Raw genomic sequence first — 27,619 nt, 5'->3', positions numbered from 1 at the left:
AGTTAAACAGATGTGTAAGGTTAAACATAACTGGTTACATAAATTGGGAAGACAGCAAATGTGGGGTTCTCTCTAGAGAACTGTTTAGATAGGAAGATTATTAAAAACAAAGATATGTCACCGGAAATAAAACACCCCCAAGCAACTGAGTTGGGGACTGTAAAGTAGGTGTGCCTTCACATCACGGGAAGGATGTGCCTGTCAACAGGGACATGACCTCATCCATCTCCCTCATCAACTAAAAGGCTGACCAGCCATCCTGACACAACTGTTCTTGGCACCTTTGCAGACTCCTGCTTGGTATTCTCTTCTATAAGGAACTAATATGAAACATCATGTTTTAAGGCAATTTATATCAGTGGTATGTTTCGGATTAATAAAGATTATTTTTCCCACAGGGATAAAATCAATGTGGTCTGTATTGAGCTACCATCCTAATCAATAGCAAGAGTAGTTTTGCCTACAAGTCAAATGCAACCCCTAAAATCTGAGGCTAATGAGAAACTTCATTTTAAGGAACAAAGTTTCAGAAAACAAGCCCTGATACATAATCCATTGCCTCCACGGTTAATTAACCCTATCACAGACTTCAGGATTTCAGAAACTCATCATATCAGGCCACAGGACAGTCTGGCTAAAAGCAAGCTCATCCAAAGCTGAAGCATACCACCAAATCAAAGACTAAACTATCAAGCAGAACTGGAAATTCATGGAAAATGTGAAAGCAGCCTTGACTTTTTTTTTGTCACCACAATCTGGCCCATTGAAACCAAATAGTTTGACAGTACAAGAAAGACAAACTAAAGAGTTCTGAAACCAAAAGCAGCTTCAAAAACAAAACCATTCTTCTGTTCAATGAAAAAAAACAGGTGGCTTAAATTCAGCCTTTTTACATGTGTGTATAACCTGTTTAATGACTTACCTCTCTCCCCTTATGCGTCACCAAAGCAGCCAAAGGCTTGGCGTAGAATCTGCTGTAGGAAAATCCCAAGCAGCCATACATGCTGTTAGCAGTGAGTTTCAAAGCTTTCTGTCTGATATCATACTGAAAAGAAACACAACCAGCAAAAATGATCCAACCACAGCCATCAGAGAACGGAACTTGATGCTCACAATTACATTCACAGCTTTTTTATACAGTCTGCAGCAGTGATGGGCTACAAATAAAGCACATTACAATCACTGCCACTACTAATCATCCCTATTCTACAAGGCTGATCAGGGCACTTAAGGGGAGTGGGAGGAAAAATCAACGGAGTTCTATAAAACACACCTGTAAATAGAGGTCAGGATTTAAATCTGGCTGTTTCATTAACTGCTTAACTTGGCGTCTTCTCTCCACCAGTTTCCTGATTTCTTTAGGCAAAATTCCCATTTCCAGAGATGGGTCTGGAAGCTCTGGAATTTCTTCCTCTTCTTCGACCTGTCAAATGATCACTGCTGCTTATCATTTTATTGCTTGAAGATTAGATTTTAATGAATTAAGTGAAAAGCTTGGGGGGAAAAGACACAAAACCACTGCCAATTCCTGCAGAGCACCGAAAGCACAGTTTAGAACAAGCATGAGGTGTTTTTTGCAGTGTTTGACTGTATTACTTTTCCCCAGCTGGGGACAGGGCCTAAGTCTGTTTCGCTGTAGGAGCAACACAAAGAAGGTATGGACTAGCAACAGGAAGTTTTTTATTTTCTATTAGTGTGTGTTATATATTTATGTACATACACACATATATAAATCCAGATAAATAATACACACACTCTCACTCTTAGGTATATCTAGATAGATACAAAAATATAAATAAAAGTACACACACAGCAATTCTTTCCATGCTGAAAAATCCACCCCTTTTTTATCATCACATAAGTACTTTTGGTGTTCAGATCTGTCAAAAGGAGCATGTGCTCTGTAGAACTGATACTTTGAATGATGCAACTGACAAAAGTGAAACAGACCACAGCAATAGAAAAAAAACTCCACCCCAAGCAACTCTTGATTATAGCAAAACAACATAGCAGAAAGCACACATTTTTCTTAGCATGACTGAAGAAATGGTTGATCAGCAAAAATGGGAAGACATTTCAAGCACAATGAAAGCGACAGAAATGTACAAAGGAAGGGCAATACAGACACTGAGATTGGCAAGTTTAGTAAAGCAGTCTGGGGAGAACTGTAACAAGAAATTACACCAAAGGCTCATTAAACATCATACAGTGAGTGAAATCAAAATGAGCTGCTTCAGGTTGAAGCACACTTCAGAAAGCAGGGAAAATCCAAAGACAGTTTGGAGGAACTTACTGACAGAACTCCACATACCTGTCTCCTCATTTCTGCTATTGTGTTGATACTTCATTTGTTACAGGACTAATTCCAACCTGTGAGCTGATACCAGTTAAAAATAAAAGCCTCTGGTTTAACCTTTAGACCTGACCAGCTCAAAGCTTCAGTTTACAACACAGCTCCACCAAAAATTGTTTCAGCACATCTGAGAAAATGAGAATCTCCACCCATGGGTAAGCCAGAGCCAACACAGCTGCTTATAAAACAGTACATGGAACCATACCTTCAGGAGGTTTTTCAGCTGTGTTTAATATAGTTTGAATAGCATGAATTTTTGTGAAGCTGGTCCCACAGCTGACACAGTCACAACATCACCCTCCCAAGACACACACATAGTTTTCCTGATGCCTAGTAATGCTTGGGCTCATAATCGTATTCTTTCCTGTAGAAAGCATGAGACTTTTGCCTACCTCCTTCAGGTATATTTGCATGAATTCTATAGCAACTTAATCTAAGGAAGCCTCTATCAAGTTAGGATTAAACTAGTAAAGGAGCTCGGAAATTGCTGAGGGAGGATGTGTGGCTGGAAAGGGTCACAAAGCCTCAGTAACAATCTTGTTCCACAAGGACACCAAGATTAGATGGGAGAGAACTTAGCAAGATTCTGTGAGAGTATTACAGAAAGAATGGTGACAGAAACAAAATATTCAAAAAAGTCCCAACCCAAAGCTTAATATGCTACGTCTTTAAACAAGAATCATTTCTTATGTATGAAAGGGAACAAAAAAAAAACCAGTGGAAAAGAACAGATTCTTAAGGAGCTGATTCACAGAAAACACTCTGAAGTTAAGACAGTGTAATTTAAATCACAAGTAAAGCACACAAACCTCTGCCCTTTTCTGTGCTTCTGATGACAGTCGCTGCACTGTGGTAAAGCAGATGTTGAACTCCTGAATAATCGATGGGTACAAGCTGTTGAAGTCGAGAAGCAAAATAAACTTGTCATAAAAACCTAAAACAGAGTTAAAACAAAAGTCATAATTACTCATGTCTCCCAAAGGACTTCATACAACTCCACAATTAATATTTAAGTGACAATAATACACTGTACCACATTTCCATAATCCAAATCCCTTCAAGCAGCTGCTGAGATGCACCACTGCCCTTTAAAGAAAGCTGTCAGAAGTGGAACGATCCAACCCCATTAACTCACCAGAGTTGAACAGATAGCTTCTGTGTTACTATAGGACACTTGTACAGTTTTCCCCACATAGAGGAGAAACTGAAAGAAAACTTACGTGTCCATTAGCAAAATTATACATAGATATGCAGTCCTAATTCCTAAAAAGAAGCAATTCCACAATCAGTGTTGGGAATTTTGTTGTATGCAACAACATTCCCGTCACAACCACAACACCAAACTCCCACAAACACAGATTACCCACTGCAATCTCTCTGCATTAATACAACCTACCTGTCTCTAACTTCATAGAAGAAAGAAAACTGCCACATCTTACCGACTTTGGGATCCAAGACTAAGCCCCCAGCATATGCTGCTTTCTTTTTCCCTATCTTTGATTTATTCTGATCTTCAAAATCTTCATCTTCATCCACCTATATTTGGCATTTAAAATAGTCATTATCTAGTCTCTAAGATTTCTGTAATGTTAGAGGAGTTATTTTTGGCAAGTAAAATACAAATTTGGGAGCCAGTGCAGAATTCCTTTTAAAATATATGCAAAACATGGTGTTTTCATCATGATCCTTACTAAAGCGCTCTACATGTCAAAACAGCCTTCAAACCAATCCTGATAGGAAAAAACTGCTAACAAGAGATTACAAAGACCTTAAAGTATTGCCATCATTCAACACAGCACTAGAATGCCTTTTCCAGCTAGCTGTAAAAGTCCACACCATGAAAAAAAACCAACTCATAACCCAGAAGTGGTATGATTGCCCAATTAAAATGTTGGCTTTGGAAACAGAATGGCCGGGCTTGAATAAAACAAAAACATTATTACTGACCTAAAGAATATTCTGGTATTTCTTATGTTGTAATAGGAATTCTTGTCCCAATTGTTCAATTCTATTCTGAATCATTTAGAATTCCAGCACTACTTTGATGCAACAATACGATCAACAGAACATGTTGCTTTGAAGTTTGCTGTTGAACTTACTTAAAACTAAAAAGTAAACGTGAAATACAAATACCTTCCCAAATTTTAATTTGTTCACTAACAAACATCTGGATATTTCTATAAATATTATTCACACTGGTATTACATAAAGGAATTTTTTTTAATACCTTTGGATATTTCACCCATATAACTAATTATACTTGAAATACTGTTCATCCAAATAACTAAGTGCAGATATTAAACAACACTGATTATCTTCTTTACCATTTCCCTACACAGACAAGTACTAAGCTTATTTTAATTTTAGACTAACAGAACAACTGAGTTTTTATAGATCTGTGATGCAATGGAAAAGTTGTTACACTCTCCCACTCATTAACAATTCCACACCAAGAAAATGTTTTAATTAAGCATATGCTGTACCATTAAGTTATATCTAAGTTATGTTTGGGGTTCTTTATGCTCCCACAGAATAGTAACACGCAAGAGATGGAAGAATGTTTTTTCCTTTTTTTAATAAAAATCCTTTAGAAAGAGAAAAACTGGACCCACCAACTTCTGTGGAGGCTTTTTGAAAACTTGTTTGTCTGGCACTATGTAGTCCTTCTCATGAAAGGCATGAAGCAGCAGGAACTCATTACGTTCAGATCGTCCGCCCATCATTGTCCTTGACTGAAGAGGGGGCGAAAACAGAACTCAAAACAAAGCACAGAAAACACTGACAGCAAAAAAGACTAAGCAATGTCCTCCAACCATTTCAGTTCACCTAGCATTACTATTACTCTGGATCATCACCGTGCACAAAACTCAAATGTGGTATTTTTAAGGAGGTTTTACATTATTACTTGATTAGAACACTGAACTCTCCCACTTGTCACACCAAAAATTTACAGCATTGTGCATTCTAAATTAGTGTTTAGAAATTAAACCTGGCAAATCAAACACAGAAAACATGGAACTGTTTTGGGGGGGCAGTGGAAGGGGATGGAAAGTAATAAATATGTACCATGACATTCCCAGAGATGTTTGTTATCTGAAGAGCCAATGGCAGGACATTCAGCTCACACATGATCTGGAGAATGAACTTGGCATCTGTCCAGGTGTTTTCCAGCATGAACAGTAAGCGAGGAGAATCACTGGGGAAAGAAGGGGTATGGCCTAGCAAAGTAAAATCAATCTCCCTTGTACTCTGTAGCAGTTTACACCTATGCGCTGTACGGAACACGTGGTATCTGTAGCACACCACTGCTGAATTTTACAGCAAGCTATCATACTCAGAGAACTACCCCAAAACTCAGGCTTGCATCTCCTGTTAGTGTGTCTACACCAATGCTCCCACAAATCAATTTGCTTCACACATAATAAGCCACCAGCAGCCACCACAAGTATCTTGAAACATTGTTTTATAATGTTTATAATTCATAATGTTAAGACAGCATTTAACTTTTCAAATCCCAATATGCTAAGTCAGCATCCCCATGACAAATCAAGTAAGCAAATGTAAAACTTTATGCCAGGGAACCAGCTCCTCTGCTTTCCAGAGAAGGATTAAAACCCCCAATCAGCAACACACCTGTACAGATTTCGAATTTCCTCTGGTAGAATTGTTACCCTCTCTGTTTTCAAAATCTGATGGACCAGTTCAGACAAATGGTAACTTTTGCAACGAATTAGTTCTTTAGCAGAAATTTCTACATCACAGATCATCCGACCGCAGGCAGCATTCCTTTCAGCAAACCCTCCTCGACCCTGCATCATATTACACAAGGAGAGAAAACCCCAATAAAATGAAACAGAACAATATTAACAAAAACATCTATCCACAATATGTGTTTATACGACTCAGTCAAGTCAGTTGGTCACTAAGTACTCGAATACTCTATTAAATACCACTAATACTCCAGAACTTGTAATTATCCCTAAAGGAACCCCTTGTATCTTTCACTGCATGTGGATATTAAGAAATAGATAGTTAACTCTCACTACTAGTTACATCTTAACTCTTAAACTATCATGCTTTTTTTTTTTTCTTCAGTCATTAGACTAGCCCCAACAAGAACCTAGGTGTGGATTTTGTCTTTCGTCTAAGGATACTTTTTGTAATAAAAGCAGGATGAAAAAGTCACAAAACCACACCGAAATACCCATCTCAGCCTCTAGGAAGTACAGGAACGAGCAAGAACACCGCCATGTTCAGCACTTCAATGCTCCAAGCTTCACACATTGTCCTCTGAACAAATAGGTAACAAGAACTACAGAATTATTAGCTTAGCAGCTCTCTATGGGATGATTCACCCATCAATCCAAATTGCTTTTTCTAATTTTACAGCTACAGCAGACAAAGACTGTTACAGTAAAGACTATTGCAATTAATCTGTCATTACTATCATCTAGCTAAGTAAACTAAATTAGCCTAACTTGAAAATCAGTTTATCCTATTACTGTAATAAAAGTCATATAAACACTCATCATTTCTGATCTGGGAACTACAAAATTCAGCATGACCAACAGTCAAAATACATCAGTGTCACATTTACTATTCCTCAGAAAAACTAATTCATTTTTAATCACATGCAACATAAAGGGGCTTAAAAGACTTAAGCAATCTTATTACCCCAAGCTTTGGCATATTAGACCTCCTCAGTCGACCTATCTTGGACCAGTGAGGGACTTTGCACAAATTAATTCTTTGAAGCAGCACTTCCAGATCAAATCCATAAATATTATGACCCTTGAAGCAGAAAAAATAACAAAAAAGGTTACAACAAATGCAAATTCAAAGACTTACTTTCACACACTCAGTATTCCTTTGCCCTTTGTGATTTTTTTCAACTAATTGATGGCATTATCTCTCTTGTAGAAAGCACTTTCTAAGAGAACATTCATCAACAGTACTCATTAGTCTTAACATTAACAATGCTGTTCACTAGAATACCAAAATCAGCTCTATAACTGACTCATAGCACACACAATACAGCTTCATGCTTTGATACCAGAGATTAGGATTTAAAGCTTTCTGAAAAATCCACAACATTCTTCATAGAGCATAAAAACTTAAGAGTAATTCCTTTTCCCTCCATCTGTGAAAGTCGCAATAGTGACATCAAAATGCTGTAAGTTATTTTTGCTTTGATACTACAACAGGAAGAGCTGTTAAATCTGAATAGGAACACCTTGCAAGCAATATTTACATATCAAAGCACTCTAGCAATATTTTAAACAGTCCATTGATGACACTGGTCTGTACCCTCATCCAAGAGCAAAATGCTACCCTGAGGAACATGAGCCAGCCATAGAACTGCAGGTCCACTCCAGCAGGTTCCTCTGCGCAGCGCAAGACTGCGCTATAGAAGCAGCTTCCTAAAATGGGCAGCAGCATTTCAACAGAACTAATTAAACCAGGTGCAAATTAAACTGCACTAGCACAGCTCTGCTGTTTTCAGGATAGGAGCTCTCACATCCCTGCTATTGGCATGTTCATTTGTAAACCACTGGCTGCAGTGTTTCTTCTGATTCCTTGCCAAAGCCACCAGGAAGCTTAGGTCATGGGGCAAATACTGAATACCAGCTGCAGTGAGCTGAAAACATCAGGCATTGACTGCTCATTTCATCATATTACCATCACTTAATTATTTGCATTTACCTACAGAAGAATAACAAGTTGTATGTAACCAACCTCAGACTTACAACCAACTTCAAATTGTCTTCAAAATTTTATTACATGAAAGTCAGAACTGTCATTAATTAAACATAACCAAAAAAAAGAAAATGAGTAATTATAATAAACCCTCAGCTGCTAAAACAGTACAAAACGTAAGAATGCTTATTGCAAAACTTTGCTCAGATCTCATGGATTTGTATAGATTGTTATTTTGATTTACAGAAGAAACACAAATTATATGAGCATCTGAACTGCAACAGAATCTTAAGTATGCCAAGAGTTCCCATTTTTCTAGAAAATCATTGGAGTTTTTTTGTTGTGTTTTGTCTTTCTGAGTAAAGAAAAAAAATTTGTTTCAGGTATTGTGAAAATACTGCCTATTTTAGCTATTATGGGAAATAATAGCTAAAATGCTGTCAGGGAAAATTCCATGTCATCTTTGTATCAAAATATACCTGCTGTCTCATAAGCAAACTCAATTCATAAGGCAGTCTAAGACAAGCATTAAAAAGCCTATAAGGGGACAAAAGAAAAAGAACAAAGCTGACCGACAATATGCTTTAATTTAACTCTCAAAGTCTCAGAACTACTCACCACAACAACGTCTGGGTCAATTTTGTGAATCTTCGCAAGGAAAAATCCCAGCAGTGTTCTCTCTGTTGCAGCAATTTCTATTTTAGCATTCTAAAAGGAGCAAGAGAGCACCTGATTTCAATGACCCAATAAGTTCAAAATGGAAGCATCTCCTCTCCCCTACTAGTTACAAGACAATAACAAAGCACCAGAGAGTTCTGCTTTTCCTTCTGTAATTCAAGGATTTTTTTCCTCACTCCCATAGACATGGAAAGCTTTCCTCAGAGGCTTTTTTCCATTCTGCTTTTGAATGTAAGTGTCTAGTGATATTTTAAGAGCCTCCTAAGAATCAAGCACACCAGGAAAATGCTCCATATGCATCTTTCACACACAGATTTTAAGATCACACAGAAATACAGGAAAAACAAAAATAGGTTATTTTATTATTCTGTCAGCTCTCCCACCACCCTTTAGAAAGGATGTCTTCTAAATTTTGACAGACTTTACTCTTCATGAAAAGAAGAAACAAATTCTCCCAGTTTACTAAGAGTACATAGTCAGGCATAATGAAAATTAATCACAATTTTAGCCTCTTTGCAAAACCTTTCCAACTCTCCTAACACTGCGTCTATTTTACGAGCACAATTAGCAGCAGTACTGAATCACAGAGAGCACACCACTTTTTTACAAGCAACACAGAATAAATACCTGGATTTAAGTTAGCAGAGTGGAAAACTAATTAAATAATCACGCCATTCCTTTGACTATTTCTCTTCAGAACTTACCAAAAGCACCATGAAGTTCATATTCTATAAGGTACTGCCATCAGAAGGGTAACAACATGAAATTACCTTCTTTTTAACGGCTTCTTTGAAGTCATAAGGAAAAATGCAATCGCTCGGTTTGGAAACAGCTGCAAAAAGTGGTATTTGTACTTACATACAAGTTAATTGTATCCTCCCCATAAACACCCATTCACAACAAAGTGAGTTGAGAAAACTGACCTCTAATTCTAAAACACCAGCTTTAAATGAATACTGTCTTTAAAATAACCAAGTAATTACCAAAGCATTAAACAATCTGAATCAGTCACATTTAAGGTTATCATTGGACATTAAAACTATGGGCCACAGCTCCTGAAGAACTTCCTCTCACAAGCATTCAACACTTCATCACTTCCAGTCAGGGTCTGAATCTTAAGGTTTAGCTGATATTCTTGCAATGACACTGCAAGATTTTTTTTCCCCTAAGAAAACTTGTTTCTAAATAATTCTGTTCAGAAGAACTGAACAGAAAAATAACTGATGCGACAGTAAACAAATGGTCTAAATCAATGGGAAGATAAAGTAAAACCAATAAAAATTACAGGAAACTGTACTTGGCATTGTCTCAAACTAAGATCTTTTTAATTAAGTCTTCAACAAAAAGGCAGTAACCAGTGAAGTTAAAAATGGGGAGAAAAGCCTGTCTGGGAGTTGAAATTTTGTTAGTTGTCTATTTTAGGCCATTATTGCTGTAGTGACAGAAAGAAATAAAAATTTAAATAAATAAATAAAACCCACCCCACAACCAAAAAACCAAACCAGAACAAAAAAAAAGAAAAAAACCAGAATTAATTATTTTCCCACTCAAACTGTTCCAAGTACATACCACAGAAGTGTGTTTGAAAAGGAGGTTGAGGTGGAGCCTTATCCAAAGGAAATTTCTGATGAACAAGAGCTGCAACAGCCACAACCTATACCACAGAGATACAGAACACACAGCTTCATAAGCGTGACTACTACCCATACTCATTTCTTCCCCCCTTTTTATTTTTTGGAGCTCCCCATCTCTTTTCTCTGGTTTCTACAACATATCTTTCTTAAATTAATTCCAGCTACAAATAGTTGAAAATAAGAAAAACGTTATCTATTGATCTTAAGGAAAATAAAATAGCAATTGCTCCTAAATTATTATAAATTTGAGAGAAAAAATAATTCATTTCGGAAAACTACTACTTTTATCAATTTTTGTTCTGAGTCTGACCAGACCCAACAATTTAAAGGATTCCCTATGCAGTGCAGGGGAGATGTGAGCAGGGCAGAGAAGCCTTACTTCAGGAAGGGGTGCCCCTACACAAGCAGTCAACACTGCCAAGAAGTCAAGAGCTTTAGTAGTTGCAAGCCAGTAGCTTTACTGATGCTTTTGATTGCTTTGCTGGCAGGATGGCCTGGCTCCCCAGACAATGGCCAGGAAAACCCAACAGAAAACAAAGCAGAAAGGCTTTGAAGCCTCTTGGCAAGCAGAGTCCTGTCAGTATCTTGTGTATGTCCCGTTACTTTGGCCAGAAACCACGTATTTTCCATACTTCCACCAAAAAAATTTTAATTCACCAAGAGGAATAATTTTGCTTGAAAAATTTGCCAACCTATTATTCTTCAATTCAATTAGCCAGAAACAACTATCCTATCCTATTTGCGAATACTACATCACTTCCAAGGTTAATGAGAGTTATGTTAAAAAACAAAAAATATGTGCCTAAGTACACCTCGTGGTCTGCAGTCCAAAACTGAGAGAGGCCACCTACATCTCTCCTCCTTTCTGAGCTAAGATCTTATAGTAGAATAGCAGGTGCTCTAAGATCAAGACCAAATTCTCATTTTAAAACGAATTTTATTAGCAGAAAAGCTTGGTCATTTTACCTCTAACTTATGATTAGCTCTAGCTAAATAAAACAATTAATTAATTAAAACTAATCCATTAACAGCTGTTCTGAGGCAGTCTCCTTTATAACTATGAGGCCCAATAGACAAAACAGAAGGCTTGAAAACATACACAGCATCCACTGTCACAGTAAACATTCTCACCAATCAGGTCCCTTAACCCAGAGTGAAATGCCAGTAAAAATTTCTTTGAAAAGCCCAGAACAGAGAAACTTTTTTCAACAGTAAATATATTTAAACATGTTTTATGATGCTCTTCCAAGCCTTAGAAAATTTTTAGTATATGCCAAAGAACAAAACCAAACCAAAATGAGAGCAGATTACTTACCTCATTCTGGTGAGTCTTTGGGTTCTGAATGGTCTTCATGCTGAAGGACATGACCACCAGAGGAGGAGGAGGAGAAAGATCTTTAACCACATTCACCAAGCCAGGCTTCATGGCCACAGCCTCCACTTTACACCAGCTGACTGGCTGATTTGAAGGCTCTGAGAAAACAACACAAACCACCTCTGTTCTTCTGGGAACCACAGACAAGGCTTCTCTTACAGCATTGCTGCACAGAGCACATCCTTTTCATGTTTTGCCCTGGTGGGATAGTCCAAGACCTAATTTTTGGTAACTCCCTGGGCCCTGACTTCCCAGTCAGCAGGAGCTCTTTAACACCAAATGAGAAGATTTGGATCAAGGTCTGCATAACCCAAAAAGTACTTCAGGCAGCTTTACATGAGTCATCCTTGCTCTGTCAGTGACAGAGCAAGCTGCTGAAGAGGAAAACCTCCCTGGTGTCAGTGTTCATACAGCCAATTCTACACAAAGTGCATCAAGGAGACTGCAGTAATAGCTTTTGTCCAGTATGCTCAACATCCCTATGTTCATGGGAATATGCAGCACACTTGGAATAAAGGGCTCTTACCAAGACAAAATAAAGCAGCATAACCACCTGTAAGTGCTGCATGCCACTCATGGGGCAGAAAGGATTTAAAACTAAAACAGCTCCACACCACAAACTTTTCCAAGTGTCAGAAAAAAGTAAATAAAAACCTAATTCACAAACAAAAAACTCCCATCTAGCAGCAGTTTGTTCTTTAAAATATATATTTGCAGAAAGAAACCCAAATCTTAAGTGATCAAGAGCAGAAAGATGAGTCATTTTCAAGTCAAGTAAGTTTAGCTCAATATACAAGGCATTAGGGGATGCATCAAAGAGCAGCTGCTGCTGAGCACTGCACAGTTCCATCTCACAGGCATTAAAAGTTATAATCTCATCTCTACAGTGCACAACTTTATATGGATAGTTGTCACTCCAAAAAAGGAAGAATAAGTTACAATTTGTTCTAGATAATGAAAATTAAACCAATAAGTTGCAAGGTTAATGTACAAAAACGATAATTCATCTGAACAAATTAAATTTCCCCTCCTCCCCCCAGTCTATATGTGTTTCCTAGTAACCAGGTATTTCACATGCAAACCACCATACGTGGATTTTTTATTTCCAGCCAGCAGGGTCCTTTGATCTTCTGACTCATCAAGAGAAGTTCCAGGCTAGAGGTGTTGGTCCCAAACACATGTGAAAATGTTTGTCCCTTCAGATCTTGGGGAAGCCGAGGGCATTCAGCCTAACAAGTAACAGAGAGCACTGAGTCATTTCACACCACAGAAGTCTTCAAGGTTGACACGACATATTCAGACAGCACCTTAACAAAACTACACAGTACTGCAATCATCATCATTCCCCACAAGCAAAGCCCTAACCCGTAATACCTTACGGTAATTGAGGAAATCACACTACAAGCTTCACTTAAAAACCAGGACAGTAATGTAAAAACACACTGAAATTAAAGTTCTTCATCCATACTGGATACATCAGCCAAGACTACAACAATGTTCAATGACCATTTTAATACAGAAACTGGTCACATTGTAAACTTAATTAGATAAGAAAGCAAGCTATGGTATTTTGTCAGATTAATTATACTCACCGAATATTTAACTTCTAGGTACTCAGATTTTGCTGGTACATCAGGAATCTCAAAAGCGTAGTATTTTTCCACTTTCTATATAAAGCAAAGGTATTATATTTTCAGTATCTTCCAATTAAATATTCATTCTGTCCAATAAGAAAGCTAAAGAAAAAAGAGGCCAGCCAAAACATACATTTCAAATATCATGGGTTTGATCACATATTATCAATTCTGCAACTCATTATAACCGGCTGAAGACAGTAAAGAATATTTTAGTGCCTGTTTTTAATCTCTGTATGTTTTTTTAGCATGAAGAGTTTCTATAGAATTGACTTTCAGATATACTATACTAACCATTACCAGAAAAACCACCTTGGTAGTTAGCCAAACTCAGAAATATTCTCTAAATTCACAGGTTTCAGATATACTCATGAAAACTGGCGGCTGCAGACCACTGCAAAATCCCAAAATGGCTGAGATGGAACGGGATGTCCAGGGATTGTCTAGTCCAGCTGCCTGGTCAGAGCTGGGTCAATCACAGTGGTTTGTTCAGGGCTCTCTCCAGCCAGATTTGAATATCCCCAAGGACGGAGACTCCACAGCCTCTCTGGGCAGCCTGTGCCAGTGCTTGATCTCCCTTACAGTAAAGCAGCAGTTTATGTTCTGATAAATCTCATGTGTTTCAAATGGCATCTATTGCTCTTGTCCTCCATTGAGCACCAACAAGAGAAGTCTAGCAGAGTCACCTTTACTCATGCTGATCAAATGTTTATAAACAGTTAAAAGATTTGCATCACCAACCCCCTCATCCTGAACCTTCCCTCCTGCAGGCTGCGGTCCCAGGTTTCTCAGCCTCTCCTTACATGACAGATGCTCCAGGCCCTGTAATTATCTTTGTGGTCCTATTCTGGATTGGTTCCACTAGCACACATTATTCCTCACACAGGGGAGCTCAGCTGAGCACAGCACTCCACAAGTGCTCACCAGGGCTGCAAAGGGGAAAGGTCCAGCTCCTGACACTTCTGGTAATGTCCATGGCAGTCTTTTCCCCAAGGGTACATTGTTGGCTCTTGTCCAGCCTCACATGTACCAAGATGAACAGGTCCTTCCCTCCAAAGCTGCTTTCCAGCCACTCAGTCACCATCATCTACTAGTGCCTGAGGTTATTCCAGTCCTCATACAGGACCATTTCCTTTTTTTGAATTTGATGGGATTCCTGTAGGTCATAAGATAAATCCAGCCTGTCGAAATTCCTATGACAGCACATCCATCTGGTATATCAGCCTCTCCTGGTTTTGTACTGCCTGGAGACGTGCTGAGTGTGTGCTCTATGCCATCATCCAAATCATTAACACAGATGCTAAGCAAGACTGGATCCAGTATTGACCCTTGGGGTGCACCTTTAAGGACTGGCCTCCACCTGGATTTTGTGCCAGTGATCACAACCCTTTAAGCCCAGTAGGGCAGCTGGTTTTCAGTCCACCCCTCTGCCCACTTCACTAGCCCCCACTTCATCAGTTTGTCTGTGAGGATGCTACGGTAGGCAGCGTTGACAGCCTTACCAAAGTCAAGATAAACAACAGTCACTGCTCTCCTCTTGTCCACCAAACCAGTCCATCTCTTTCCAGAAGGCTACCAGCTTGGTGAAGCATCATTTTGTGAATCCACACCAAACACTCCCAAGCACCTTCTGACATTGGCCAGCTCCCTCCATACTCAGGGGTGCATCCCATCAGATCCCACGTGCCTTTATCTGCCCAATTTGTTTAAATGTGCCCTAACCTAATCCTCCTCCTCTGAGGACAAGGCTTCTTTGCTTCAGGCTTTCTTTCTGGTCTCCTGGGCATCAGAGATTGCTAAAGGCCAGACTTAGCAGTAAAGACCAAGGTGAAGAAGACACACAGTATCACAGCTTACTCCATAACCTCTGTCACCACATCTCCTGTCCCTTTCAGCAGCACTTTTCTCTTAGTCTGCCTGTACCTATAGCAGCCTTTCTTACTGGTCTATGTCTTCCTCACCAGATCCAGCTCCATGTGGGCTTTGGGTTTTCTTTTTCCATCATGGTGTCCCTTCCACTAATCCATCTACTGGAATCCTGACCAGCTCTTTGCCCACTTTCAGGCAGGGCTCCATGCATTCCCACTGCTCTGATACACAAAAGGCCCTCCTGCTCCTTGCTATCCCAGCCTGTCTTAACCACATCCTATCCCACCACATGTCTGTGATCCCAGCCAGATTGTACCTCCTGTAACTGCACACAGCTCCTCCTTTTACACTGCACGCTTTTGTGTACCAGCACTTCAGAGAGGAACCCAAAAGAGATTATTTCCCAACCATCTGCCAGCTTTTATCACATGCTTACAGCAGATCATTTCTGTGACACTACTGTATTTTTCATTTCAAGTGACTTGGGTTTTACTAGAAAGTAGTCAAGTTTGTTTATGTATCTCTAACGAAGACAGTTAAAGAAGTCGAAGTTCAGTACAACTTTATTGAAAGTTAAGTATCACTTCTGCTTTCTTCAAGAACAACAACAATTTTCTGCAACACACACAGCTTGTCAGTTTCTAAGAATAACTACCTTCATTTTCCAAATAATTACAATATCCTATGCAACAGCGCTTTGGCACCTACTGAAATGCCATACTCTACCCTGTCATAGGTGTGTTCTGCCCTGTAGTACTTTACAAACCATCTGCACCACTGCTATATACTAGTTACTATATTATGCCATAACTATATTATGCCATAACATAATGCTAGCACATTACTCTACTACAGGAATTCCTAGAGGCACCTTAAATTAAAAATCACATTTCGCACTGGACAACGTGCTACGTTCACCACTTTATACACAAGACTCAGCATAATATGCCACTAAAGAAAGTTTAATAAGAAAAAGCAAAATCACCATACATGGGAATAAAATTTACAAATTAACAAAATACATGCCCAGTTAGGCAAACTTGAAGTTTTTCAGTTTTGGGGTTGGATGGCTGGGTCTTTTTTTCCTTAAATTAACAGCATCAGCAATGGTTCCCTAAGGGTGCTACAACAAGCAGCTAAACTTGCTACTTCATGTACAACTGCTGTAAGGCTGCAAAGCCTGGGTAGGAGAGGAGAGGGGCCTCTGCTATAAATAGGAAGCAGACAAACCCAGAAACTACTATGGCATCAACAGTTTCATGGAAACAGAAGTGTAACATAACTTGGTACAAGAGCACCACTATGAAGCCAGATCAGCATTGCAAATTACCATGCAAATGTAAATCTCAACTTCTGAGCCACAGCAGCACCTCACACGAGCAGATCAGAGCTGTAACATAATAGACGGCAATGCACTGCTTTTAGCACAGATCACTGGTGCTCCCCCTCCTCTTTTTTAATTAAAAAAAAACCCTCTCAGGCTTCAAACAAGTTCTTGTTGCAAATGCAAGACGAACATAGTATAAAAATAGTCTGCTGTAGTGATTCATCTGCGTTATTCCACAGAGCTCAGCTCAATTACACCAGCGTCTGGTCATAACTCAGTGAATGAATGCTTTGCTGCAGAATAATCTGCCCTTCAAGTGGCCCTTCAGAGAGCAGAAATGAGCAGCAGTGATTAGCTGCTAAGTTTCTAAGTGGAGTAAGGCTGCTTTCAAATTGATTTGTGAAGACTTGCTAACTTGGCAGCAGTGCAACCCATTGAAGCTACAATTAGCAGCAGGTGCAGCAGGAAATGATATGGCTTAAGTGTGTTCACAGGGACAAAGTTGGGTGCTGGCAAGGCCAAGATGCACAGAGAACAACCTGTCTCAGTGTCTCCACATCATCACAAAAAGGGGTGTTCTGAATAAAAGAACTCTGGTGCATGGCAGGGATGTCACTAACCTTCCTGATTTTCAGCTAATGATGGAAGAAGAGTGGTTTTCAGTTTCACAGTACTCTGCAAACACTGAGACTTCATGTTACTCTGAATGCATTGCTCACAAGTCTCACCTGAGCAACACAGCCATTAGTTTGAAATCTTTCAAAACACGAACCCTTAACAACACAGTACTGAACACTGGCTGCACATCACAGAGCAGGGGAGATCTTCTAAAGCACATTAGCTCTATACCACATAGAGCCACAACTGTGTAGAGATCACTTTTCTGGAGCATTTGTTTAGGTGAGTGCCACAAACTGTTTCAGTTGAAGAGTCCTGCACACCCCTATGGACACACAGATGCAAGGGCTGGGTAACAGCTCTTGTCTCTCATGGTATGAGTACAATGAAAAGGAGGTTAATGACTCCTTATGAGAAACAGACTAAGGTATACAACCAGGCAAATTCAGTTATCTAGGGAAGGAACAGAAGAAAAGGAGGGCACAGTAATGGGACAACCCTGTCACATCCACAATTATGTTGCAGAGAACACAAAGCTTCTCTACTGCAGAGGCGTAAGCCTAGCCAGATTTGGAGATTTGGTGCCACTTGTTCACAGTGAATTTTGTATAATCTAGAATATCTGAGTTACTGTAACACTTTCTTTGAATAATCCTCCAAAGACCCCACTAACAGCCCTGTTCTACTATCCTGTCTTTTCTCTTACCCCCCATATTACTACTGCCACACCTTCCTACTATCTCCAGTTCTCATTAAACCCTCCCAGAATGCACTATCAAAAGTAGCAGAAAATTACACAAGCAAAATAAAGCTGGATAGCTTTTATCCTTTTAATAAAACTCAGTTTACTGAAGAATTCAACATAATTTGAATTTTACTTTTCAGAAACAATTCTGGTTATTTCAGAGCTTCCCTGCACCAACTATCCTACCTAATTTATTCATGAATTAAAAATTACAAATTCGCTCTTTTGCTAAAACTGTCCTTTAAATAGCTCTCTTGCTACTCATTCCCTTTTAATTTTTCTGGAGAGCAAACAGGTCTTATCATTATTCTTCACTTTACTAGCTAAAAAAAAAAAAAAGTTCATAGTTATCTCTGGTATAACTGATTCTCCTTTTGTCTCATCCTTCTAATTGCCATCTTTTGTACCCATAGTCACTTGAGTTAATCTTTCCTCATGAGGGTGACCAAGTGTTAAAATATTCAAGGAGAAAAATCTCAACAGTGTCTTAGTGCTCCTACTTCCCTACACCTGTGTTACACCCAAGGACCCCACACGTACTGTAGCCGTGTATCCAGACAAGACTGTTGGGTCTTCTGCTCTGAGTTCTGTGTAAGCTCAGTAAAAATTTGGCAGGTTTTACCTTGATTTTTAAAAGCCATCTTTGAAGATTAAACTACATTACTCTATTACCTCATGCACATTATTCTTACTTGGCAGATCATGGAAAAGATGGAGGTTTCCCAAGATTCTGTTAGCAGATCTACATCTTTTTGGAGGCCTTTCTCCCTCCTTCTATTTCTAGAGTACAAGTTTGCATCCTCTCTTTTAATGAAGAATTGTATTCCTTTGAGTTCTCTCCCTCATTCCTGAAAGAATCTGAACAGTGAGCTATCAGCAACTTGCTTTTTATCTATTGTTAAATTCACTCCTTTCTGATCCCACATGTAATTATGTTATAATCAACTATACAAGAGAAATAACAGACAAAACTGAAAAACGTAAATTTACAGCAGTTTTGAGAGAGAAAATAAGCTAGAGGAAAAAAAAAAGTTCTACAAAGTAGTAATGTCGCATCCATTTTCCCTGAACTCTGTAAGTAACGCACTAAGCTACAAGTTGCTGAAAAAATGTCATGTCTTGCATGTCTTTGCTATTTGAGAAACACTGCTCACATTTTCACTTTAACAACTTAAACTTTCAGAATTGCTCTAGCTAGCTTTGGATGAGATGACCTCCTGAGGATCTTTCCAACCTGAATTATCACACAAACTGGTTTTATTTTCCCTCATTTACATATTGTTAAATTCCATTCTTCCTGCATTTTTACTTGTCATCTCCGTTACTGATTAACTATTCAGGAACGAATCCTGTGAAATCACAAGATTGCCAGGATGGGGAAAGTTACAACTAATGAAAATCAGCTTTGCCAGACTAATGACATGTTACTTCAAGAAACATGAACGTTTCTGAGCACTTCAGTCAGAACAGATTTTTCCCCTAACTTGAATGTTTGCCACATTTCCCCACACAAGCTTCCTACCTCTACCCTTCCCTGTGGAAGACAAATTCTCTATGGAAATGGACAATAAAGCTCTCATACTAGCAAACTAATTCAGTCCAAATCTGCAACACCATCAACAGTATCAGCTCTTTTCCAGCAGACTCATGACAAGTATTACATTAATTTATGTGCAAAGTTTCCATTACAGTAATATTTTGTTTTTCCAATGTCATTTTAAAGACTTGTTGAGCAAACAAAGCACAGCAAAATAACACTTTAAGACTACTGCCCGTAACTCTAACCACAGAACAGCTTTCAAGACAGAATGACAGCCCTCACTTGTTACCTCCTGCACAGCCACACTATGACAATCCATGCTCTGAACAGCATGCACTCTAAAAAGACAAATCTGCAGGGGGTGAGAAAAAGGATGAGACATGCCAAGAGATAAAGTGCAGTAAGGTATCTGGTCAAATGCAAAGACAGTCTAATCCCAGACTGCTGACTTATCTGCTGGACAACATAATCTTTCATTTTAAACTCTGACAGCATGAACTGATACTAAGGCTTTAGGTATCAGAACTTCTGTCTGTTCTGCATTCTCAAAAACAGCTCAGCAACCCAGTCTGACACTCAACCCAGTTTTAAAGAAGCTAATGAATGAGTATTTTCAAAAGCATTGTTTAAATTTCATGTTGCAGATTCACCATTCTTAAAGGAATATAGATATTTTGAATAGTTTTTACAAGCAGGTACATTTACACATGTCAGGAGCTATATATTTGCATTTCAGCATTGCCTCCCTCTCTGGACAATGTTTCAACAGCCTTCCCACCCTACAAACCAGAACAACAGAAGATGACCAAATAGGATGCTTGTAAACAAACCTTGGATTTGAACTTCATGATCTTGTACTTTGGTGAAATGCTGTCATTAAATTCCTTGAAAACACTCATTATAGTTACTGGAGTCTCCATCTCTTTGCCAGTAGATAGGTCGATTTCCTCGAAAACAGAAGTGAGGTTTTACAAATGAACAAAAAAGCCAGCAGACATGACAATAAGTTGAATTTTACTTAGCTATTATGAATCATGTATCTCTTTTTCTAAGAAAAACTATAATGCAATCAGACAAGAAATCCCAAATTTATAAAATATTATTTGAACAGAATGTTTAAAAAGCAGTAAGTTTTCTGGTAATACTTTAAGACTACTTTATTTGCTAAACAGCAAGTCTAAGGATAAAAATCTGCCTGCAGTTGTTACTTAGGGTCAGGGGAAGTCACAGTGCTCTACTCTGCAGCTCATGCGTGATATATTGTGTACACATTGTTTTTAACTTTACCACCTACATCAGCCAACACTGGCTTCCAACAGCTTCCATAAACACACTGCTAGAGCTCACAACCTGCCATAAGCAGAATGAAAGGTACTTATGTTTGACATGCTTAAAAGTCACACTTACTGTTTCACGTGGCAGCAGATAAACAGTTCTCTCAATATTTTTCACTGTCACACAACAGCTGACATAGGCGGTTGCAGATTCAATCCAAACTTTGCCAAACAAAAATACCACACCTAAGGGAGAAGGGCAAAGAATTCAATATGCAGTTTTAAAATTAATCATTCCTAATGTTCCTTAAAGCAGCTTATAATGTACTCTTGCATTGAAACACAACCATTTCTGGTTTTGGTCCTTGAACAACAAATCTTTCCGATGTATAAGCACATTCTAAATTGTTTTAAACACCAGCTTTACAAACAGACACCTGGATCATTCTTCATGTCTCTACCTCCATTACTATAGTAACACCTGATATGTAAAATTCAAAATGGCATTACACAGCCAGTCTCAAAACTCTGTTCTGATATTCTACTGCTGCCTATATTCATTTGATAATCCCTGGAGAGATGGAGGAAGGAGAGAGATGTCAGTGAAAGCTGAAGATTATCAGAATGCCTGTGCTGTCAATCAATCCTCTAACATGTGTTATCTACAGTTTTTCTCTCTTCAGCTAGACCAGTACAATTAACTCCTTTTCCCTACACTTCAGTACCGTGAGACCAAGACTCTACTACCAATAAAACCTGTAGAAATACATTCTGAAGACAACAACTAGAAGCTGATCAGCTTTCAAGTGACTATTTTTTAACAAATGAGGACACCAAAAGATGCATGACATTGCTAGGAATCCTGGATGCCATGACAGCAGTTGTAACCAAGGGAGACACTCAGAAAGATTATACAGAGCAGGACTAGTGGCAACTGACTTCACTGTGGACAATGTCATTACTGTACATGCACATCTCTGAGCCCAGAAAACTTGGCAATAGCACAAAACGCTGCAAACTGCTAATCAAATTATGTCAAACTTTAGAATAACCAAGCACCAAGCCACCTGACTGTCACATATAGTTTCCAAATTACCAGTACAAAAAACGTCCAAGCACAGCTCAGAAACCTGGCTTCACCAGGTTCCCTTCAAGCTCCAAATAATTTGGAATTTGACTACATGGAAGACACTCCTCCTACAGCGTACTACTATTGATGAAAACAGAAATATCCCTGCTGAGACTGTCTCGGAAACAATGTTTCATGCATAGAAGATTTTGGAATCTGCATTTCTCCTTGGCCTGCAGCACACAAACAAGTCCTTGGTTAAGTTATAATTCATCTTTGCCAGGAGATATATCAGACGTAAAGGCACCTTTCTTACTCCATTAGATCAAAGATAAATCAGTGAAGATGCACTAAGATGGATGACAGAGTCAAAGTGACAGGCTATGAAAAATCATTTTCTGAGTGCTTGGAATAGATGTGAACAAGACTACTTTTGTCAAGGACAGAGAATGCTGCGGTTTTGAAGATGATGAGAACATGGATACAAGTTTCAGCTGCACAAAGTATCTTAAGAAATTTTAATACAGAGGCAATCTTGAAGATTTAGACAGTTCGAATAGAAGTATTGAGAAAGAGCTCCAATTGCAGATCTAAGTGACAGGGAAGATGAAGTTCTTGTCCCCAGCAATCTTTTACTTTTTTGTTAAGGGATAAAAAAAAAAAAACCACCTCAGATAGGTTTGTATCATAGAGAAAGATGAAACTGTGAGAGACCACAAAACAGTAGCTGATTGCCTGAACACCTGGCAATATTAAGAGCATGAGCATGGAGTAGTTAATCTGTCAGAGGAGTACATACAAGCAGGTGAGGTAGAAAGGATATATAAGCCAGTCAAAGACAGGCTAAAAAGCTGCCGGGATTGCAAAGACAAACTTCAATCAACTCTAGCATGGACAAATAAGTGGTCTTAATAACCAGACTTCACAGAATCAGATTAACTTAGAATGGAAGGAACCTTTTGAGATCATCCAGTTGAACACTGGCACACACTACCACCCCCACAGGCAGCAAAAGCAGAACTAACTTCAAAGAGTTTTCAGACACATTTCATGCAAAACAAAAAAAAAAAAAAAAAAAAACACCAAAACAAAACAAAACAAAAAAAAAACCAACAGAGAGGTATTGGGCCCTATCCCCTGCAAGACTATGGAAAGAAAAAAGAAAGAAAAAATAGAAATAAAGCTTAGAAATCAAAGTACGTGAAAAGAAAGATCATGCTACCAAATGAACCAAAAGGTAAGCAAAGTCAAAACACAGGGAAAAAGTCTTGCAGAAGGGAAAAAAAAAAGGGCAGGTTTTAGTAGTTATTTCTTTAAAATGTTAATAGGATCACAATTCTTGAGTTCTCTGCCGAAGACCATAAAGGGAATTACGAAAAGCAAGCCTCCAAAAAAATCATTAAGTTTGAAAGAGTCTTATGATTATGCTATAGTATTTACTCCTCAGGCAATGAATTTGACATCCCAGCAAATGAGGCATAAACAAAGATCATGAACATGTTAAACAAAAAGCAATATCAAAATTTTCCCTTCTACATTACTAATTGAAAACAGGTGCAGTCTTTATTATTCAATCCTGAAAAAGTCATAATGAGAAAAGAACACTCCTTGCATGCGAGGAACAGAAATCCTTTCATAATTATGTGCCATTCAGCAATCACCGACTTAAAAGACAAAAAAAAGGAAAAATAACAATAGCGGGTTCTTTAAAAGTAGCAATTTTATATTAGAGCCATTGATTTCATCAAGATATCTATGATTATTACCACTCCCATCACCAAGCTGTTCAGCCCATCACAGTCTCATATTTAAGTTTGGCATCCCAACTCACAACAAAAGGTGTTAACAAAGAAATGTATCTGATGCTTACAACTTCAACCCTAAAAAACCTCCAACAACATGTGAAAGAACCTTCTGGTAAACACACATGAAGCACAAATTAGAAACCCAAGCTCCTAAAACTCCTGATGAAATGAGGGGATGGATGGGAAGTGCTCAGAACAGATGTGAACACAAATCGTTTTGTCAGAGCTGAGATCAGAATGATGCAATTTGAAAACTATGAGAGCTAGGATTCACATGTCAACTGCACAGGGTATCTTACCAATCTTAACTCAAAGACAATCTTTAGATAGTTTGAATTAGGGGATAAGAAATACAAGACAGACCTTGTATTTTTCAACCATCTTCCTCCCTTGACAGACATACCTTTCCTTTGTATAAAATCATGCAACTGCTATTGTACAGGCTTTCTATTCATGCACATGAATTTTAAGTTACTTTACCAAAAACAAGAAAGCATGCTCAGCTGCTGCACCACAGAGCAAGAAATTAACAACTTCAGCTTGCTCCTGGAGCGTATAAAATTCTAAGAAGGACAATGGGTCACCAACACTGAACAGTGTTAGTAGATCCCTTTTACCTCCCTACTTCTATACTAGGCCAAGAGATGACATTCTCCTCCCAGTCAGTGCCTTGCCCTGCAGACAGAGGTACAGAAAAACAAGAGGTGAACGTCTTAGAGCACAGAGAAACAGGGCATCTGGATGTAATTCAGTAAAGTCTGAAAATCCCAACTGAACAAAAAGAATCAGATTGGCATTTTCTGCCTTTAACTGAACAGTTACCTGGCTGACTGAACTGATCTTCATAAGCATCCAGCCAATAAAATCTTAAGACTTGATCATCACTTTCCCCATTCACAAGTGGAAGGAGATTGGGGTCCAGCTGAACTTCTGCTGCTACTAGATCAGCTTCATCCTCATCAATTCTGTCCCAACACGAGAGACCTGGGAGAGAACAATTCCTGCAGGTTTTGCAGAAGAAAGAAACAAATAAAATTGTGCCTTTGTTATAATCACCATTTTGCTTTCTTCCAGGCCTATATTCTCACACCTTTTGTTTTTCTTTCCACAACCAAGCAACATTCCCAACAGTTGGGTTTCCTCAGGTTTTTTCTGAAAAGAAGGATGAAGTGACAAAGACAGAAACCCACATATAAGTATGGTTCTTGATACACCACAAACAGGCTTTAAAAACCAGTAACCTGGTATTTCAGCTTTGCTCATTCAAGTCTTTACATAACAAATATATCCATCCATCTATACAAGTTGCTTAGTGGGAACAACAGATTATTTCATCAAAACTACCTTTCCGGTCATTAGATGTTTAGGTCTTTTTCATCATTCAAATACTTTGCACTTTGAAATACTTTGTTATGGAAACATATGATTCAAGATTTTCCAAACAATTTAAAAAAAGGGAAAATCCCTGTTTTCCTATTTCCAAAGACATAGCTGTTCACCATTACTTTTAGCAACAAAACTTTTACCTACATACCTACCTATTATGAAATACCTTCACATTCACTTAGAATAAGCAACCTTAGCAATTCCTTGTTTTTCTTACTGACACCAAAGTTCACTATTCAACACCCACATTGAGTCACCTCAGCGTGCTGAAATACACGTTGTCACACACACTAAATGCCAAAAACATCAAATATTTTTCAATTAGGTAGCTATCAGCATGTTACTATTCTTAATCTAACTACAAAAAAAAAAAAGCATTGCACAGCATTATCACCATTCTGTCTGTATTACAATTATCCCTTTTGCAAAGACAAATATGAAGATAAATCTAAGGTTTACGGAAATTGAAAGCCTTCTTAGTGGAAGAAAAAAAAGAAAAAGAGATTCTTACAAGACAGATGTCTCTTTTTTCTCTGATTCCAGCTGCTCTGTCTCTTTCTTTTCAATTTCGTCGTCTCTTTTCAAGCTTTCAGCTGTCTCAGGTATAGTTTCCACATGCTCTGCTTCCATAGGTTCATCAAAGTCCTCCTCATCAAAATCCATCATTCCCTGATCATCATCTGGAAGTGCTGCAGGTAGAACTAAAGTCCTGAATCATTAAAATGACAAGCTGCATACTATAGCAGTATGCAGAGACAGCACACTGTAAGCATGAATATAATATACAGTATTAATATAGAAACAAAGTACCACATTTAAGTTAAGCTAGTATAATTTAACAAGTGTTTTTAACACTACTATGCCATATACAAACAGTTTCCAGAATTGGGTTTTGATTTACTTTCAGTACCTTTAGTAGCTTTCTCTCCTACTGCCTTCACTATTCCCTCATTTTCCACAGGCTTTTGCACATGCTTCATGTCCTCATTTTCAGAGACTCTGACAGATTTTGCTGTATAATTGGGATGTTTAGGATGAAATGAAGCTGGAGGAAGAGCTTCCTTTCTGACATGAGCAGGAGCTTTCTTTGATATAGGGGTGACTACCTGAAAAACATTTCCACCATGAGTTAAAAAAAAAAAATCTTGTAAGAGCAAAGAAGAAAAAAAAAATAAACAAAACCTTGCACTTGCTATTTGCAGAACTAGTAACCAGGGCTAGTGGAAAAGTTCCACATATCTTGCAACATGATCCCCTCTTCCTACATGTCCCCTTTTTTCCCCAATCACTTCTAGTTTTGAACGCAGCTGTTGAGTAGCACTGGTGATTATTTTCACTGTAAGAGTTGATGTTACAACACAAGGTTTCACATATCAGATGTATCTATACTACTCCCTTTTCCCACTATGACCATTACCAAATATCTCACTGTATTTCCAGCTAAAAAGTCCTTCCATTTACCAGAACTCCTAACAAAATTCTAGCCTTCCACCCTTAGCAGCCCATCCCTCCTTTCACTCCAAAATCTTCCACTAAGGCAAATGTCTATCCATAGCTTCAATTTTCCATTTGTTTTCCATTTCTGCAAACAATTGGTTTCTTATCCTTTTCCACACTCCTGCTTATTTCACCTCCCATCCTACTCTACTTGCCACAAGGGTGTTTTCTACTCTTTGGAAAAGAGACAAAGCAGAAACTCACCTTCATGTGATGCACCTAACATTGTACCAACAGTTTCACCTGTCAAATGTAACAGCTACAAACTCCTACGATACTAAACATACAAAACTAATTGTACTGTTTATGTGTTCACATGAAAGGGGATGTGGAAAAATGCATGAAGTTACACTGTAACACTGCTATGGAAGCCAAGGAGAAAGTTAATTTCCAGGAGGAGGAATAAAAGTCAACACTACTCAAATCAACAAAAACACAGATTAGTGCTTATTATTAATGAGAACATCTTTTTTTTCCCTTTACCTTAGAAGTTTGGGACTGCACAGAGAAAGGATTGAGTGGTACTCCAGCAGATCTTTTCCTTTTCAGCATTATAATTGGTGGTGGACTTAGCTGAACTGTCTGAATATTGAAGGAACAGAGAAAGTGACAAAAGAAAGAGCTGTTTAGTGTTTTCTTCTGCTTTGGTTAGCAACATTTTCCATCAAAGAGAAAGAAGGCCACCAATATGTTTTGTTTACCAAGAAAACACACCCCCCGATACAAAACTCACCCCCATAAAACAATTTTATCTGAGCAATCAGCCCATGAAGACAGACACTAGATTTTTTGGGGAGGAAACAGTCTGAGAAAAACTGCCATAAGGTTCAATAAGTGAAACAGTTTTCAAACAGTGGGAATTTTAATAGCTAACCGTGCCTTTATTGCACAAGTATCAGAATAACTTGTGCTATGTTTTTCATGTCTGCTGACGCTGTAATACTGAACATACATGCCTCAAGAAAGGCAGAAGTGCTCTTTCAGCACTGTTACAATAGACAAAAACACATTTTAACTTATTTACATGTACAGATATTTTATGCTTAACCTTATCAACAGCTAATAATGAAAGAAATTTCACAAACAAACAACAAAACGAAAAGATCAATAGCTAACTA

At 38.4% G+C, this 27,619-nt stretch overlaps 1 protein-coding gene and 1 non-coding gene across 6 annotated transcripts in view; both read right to left on the bottom strand.

Moving 5' to 3' along the window:
- Positions 1 to 27,619, bottom strand: part of POLA1 (DNA polymerase alpha 1, catalytic subunit) — a 188,091-nt gene that overhangs the window by 155,049 nt on the left and 5,423 nt on the right. For 4 of the 5 annotated variants that reach the window (XM_032100856.1, XM_032100859.1, XM_032100858.1 and 1 more), the window contains 20 exons: positions 26,985 to 27,083; positions 25,915 to 26,110; positions 25,516 to 25,705; positions 24,441 to 24,619; positions 20,878 to 20,990; positions 20,301 to 20,417; positions 13,330 to 13,404; positions 12,828 to 12,966; positions 11,678 to 11,835; positions 10,298 to 10,382; positions 9,499 to 9,560; positions 8,669 to 8,758; positions 7,028 to 7,144; positions 5,987 to 6,162; positions 5,420 to 5,549; positions 4,966 to 5,085; positions 3,793 to 3,889; positions 3,163 to 3,287; positions 1,274 to 1,423; positions 923 to 1,045 (listed from right to left, as the gene is read on the bottom strand). In XM_032100856.1, the coding sequence (XP_031956747.1) occupies positions 923 to 1,045; positions 1,274 to 1,423; positions 3,163 to 3,287; positions 3,793 to 3,889; positions 4,966 to 5,085; positions 5,420 to 5,549; positions 5,987 to 6,162; positions 7,028 to 7,144; positions 8,669 to 8,758; positions 9,499 to 9,560; positions 10,298 to 10,382; positions 11,678 to 11,835; positions 12,828 to 12,966; positions 13,330 to 13,404; positions 20,301 to 20,417; positions 20,878 to 20,990; positions 24,441 to 24,619; positions 25,516 to 25,705; positions 25,915 to 26,110; positions 26,985 to 27,083 (2,541 nt within the window). The remainder of the gene's footprint in view (positions 1 to 922; positions 1,046 to 1,273; positions 1,424 to 3,162; positions 3,288 to 3,792; positions 3,890 to 4,965; positions 5,086 to 5,419; positions 5,550 to 5,986; positions 6,163 to 7,027; positions 7,145 to 8,668; positions 8,759 to 9,498; positions 9,561 to 10,297; positions 10,383 to 11,677; positions 11,836 to 12,827; positions 12,967 to 13,329; positions 13,405 to 20,300; positions 20,418 to 20,877; positions 20,991 to 24,440; positions 24,620 to 25,515; positions 25,706 to 25,914; positions 26,111 to 26,984; positions 27,084 to 27,619) is intronic. The other variant, XM_032100857.1, reaches the window with a different exon arrangement.
- Positions 3,450 to 3,580, bottom strand: LOC116440491. Its single transcript, XR_004238644.1, has one exon.

Source organism: Corvus moneduloides, chromosome 2 (assembly GCF_009650955.1).
Source record: "Corvus moneduloides isolate bCorMon1 chromosome 2, bCorMon1.pri, whole genome shotgun sequence".
NCBI classification, from domain to species: domain Eukaryota; kingdom Metazoa; phylum Chordata; class Aves; order Passeriformes; family Corvidae; genus Corvus; species Corvus moneduloides.
Note: the sequence above shows the minus strand (reverse complement) of the source record. Positions and strands in the feature narration are given on the sequence as shown.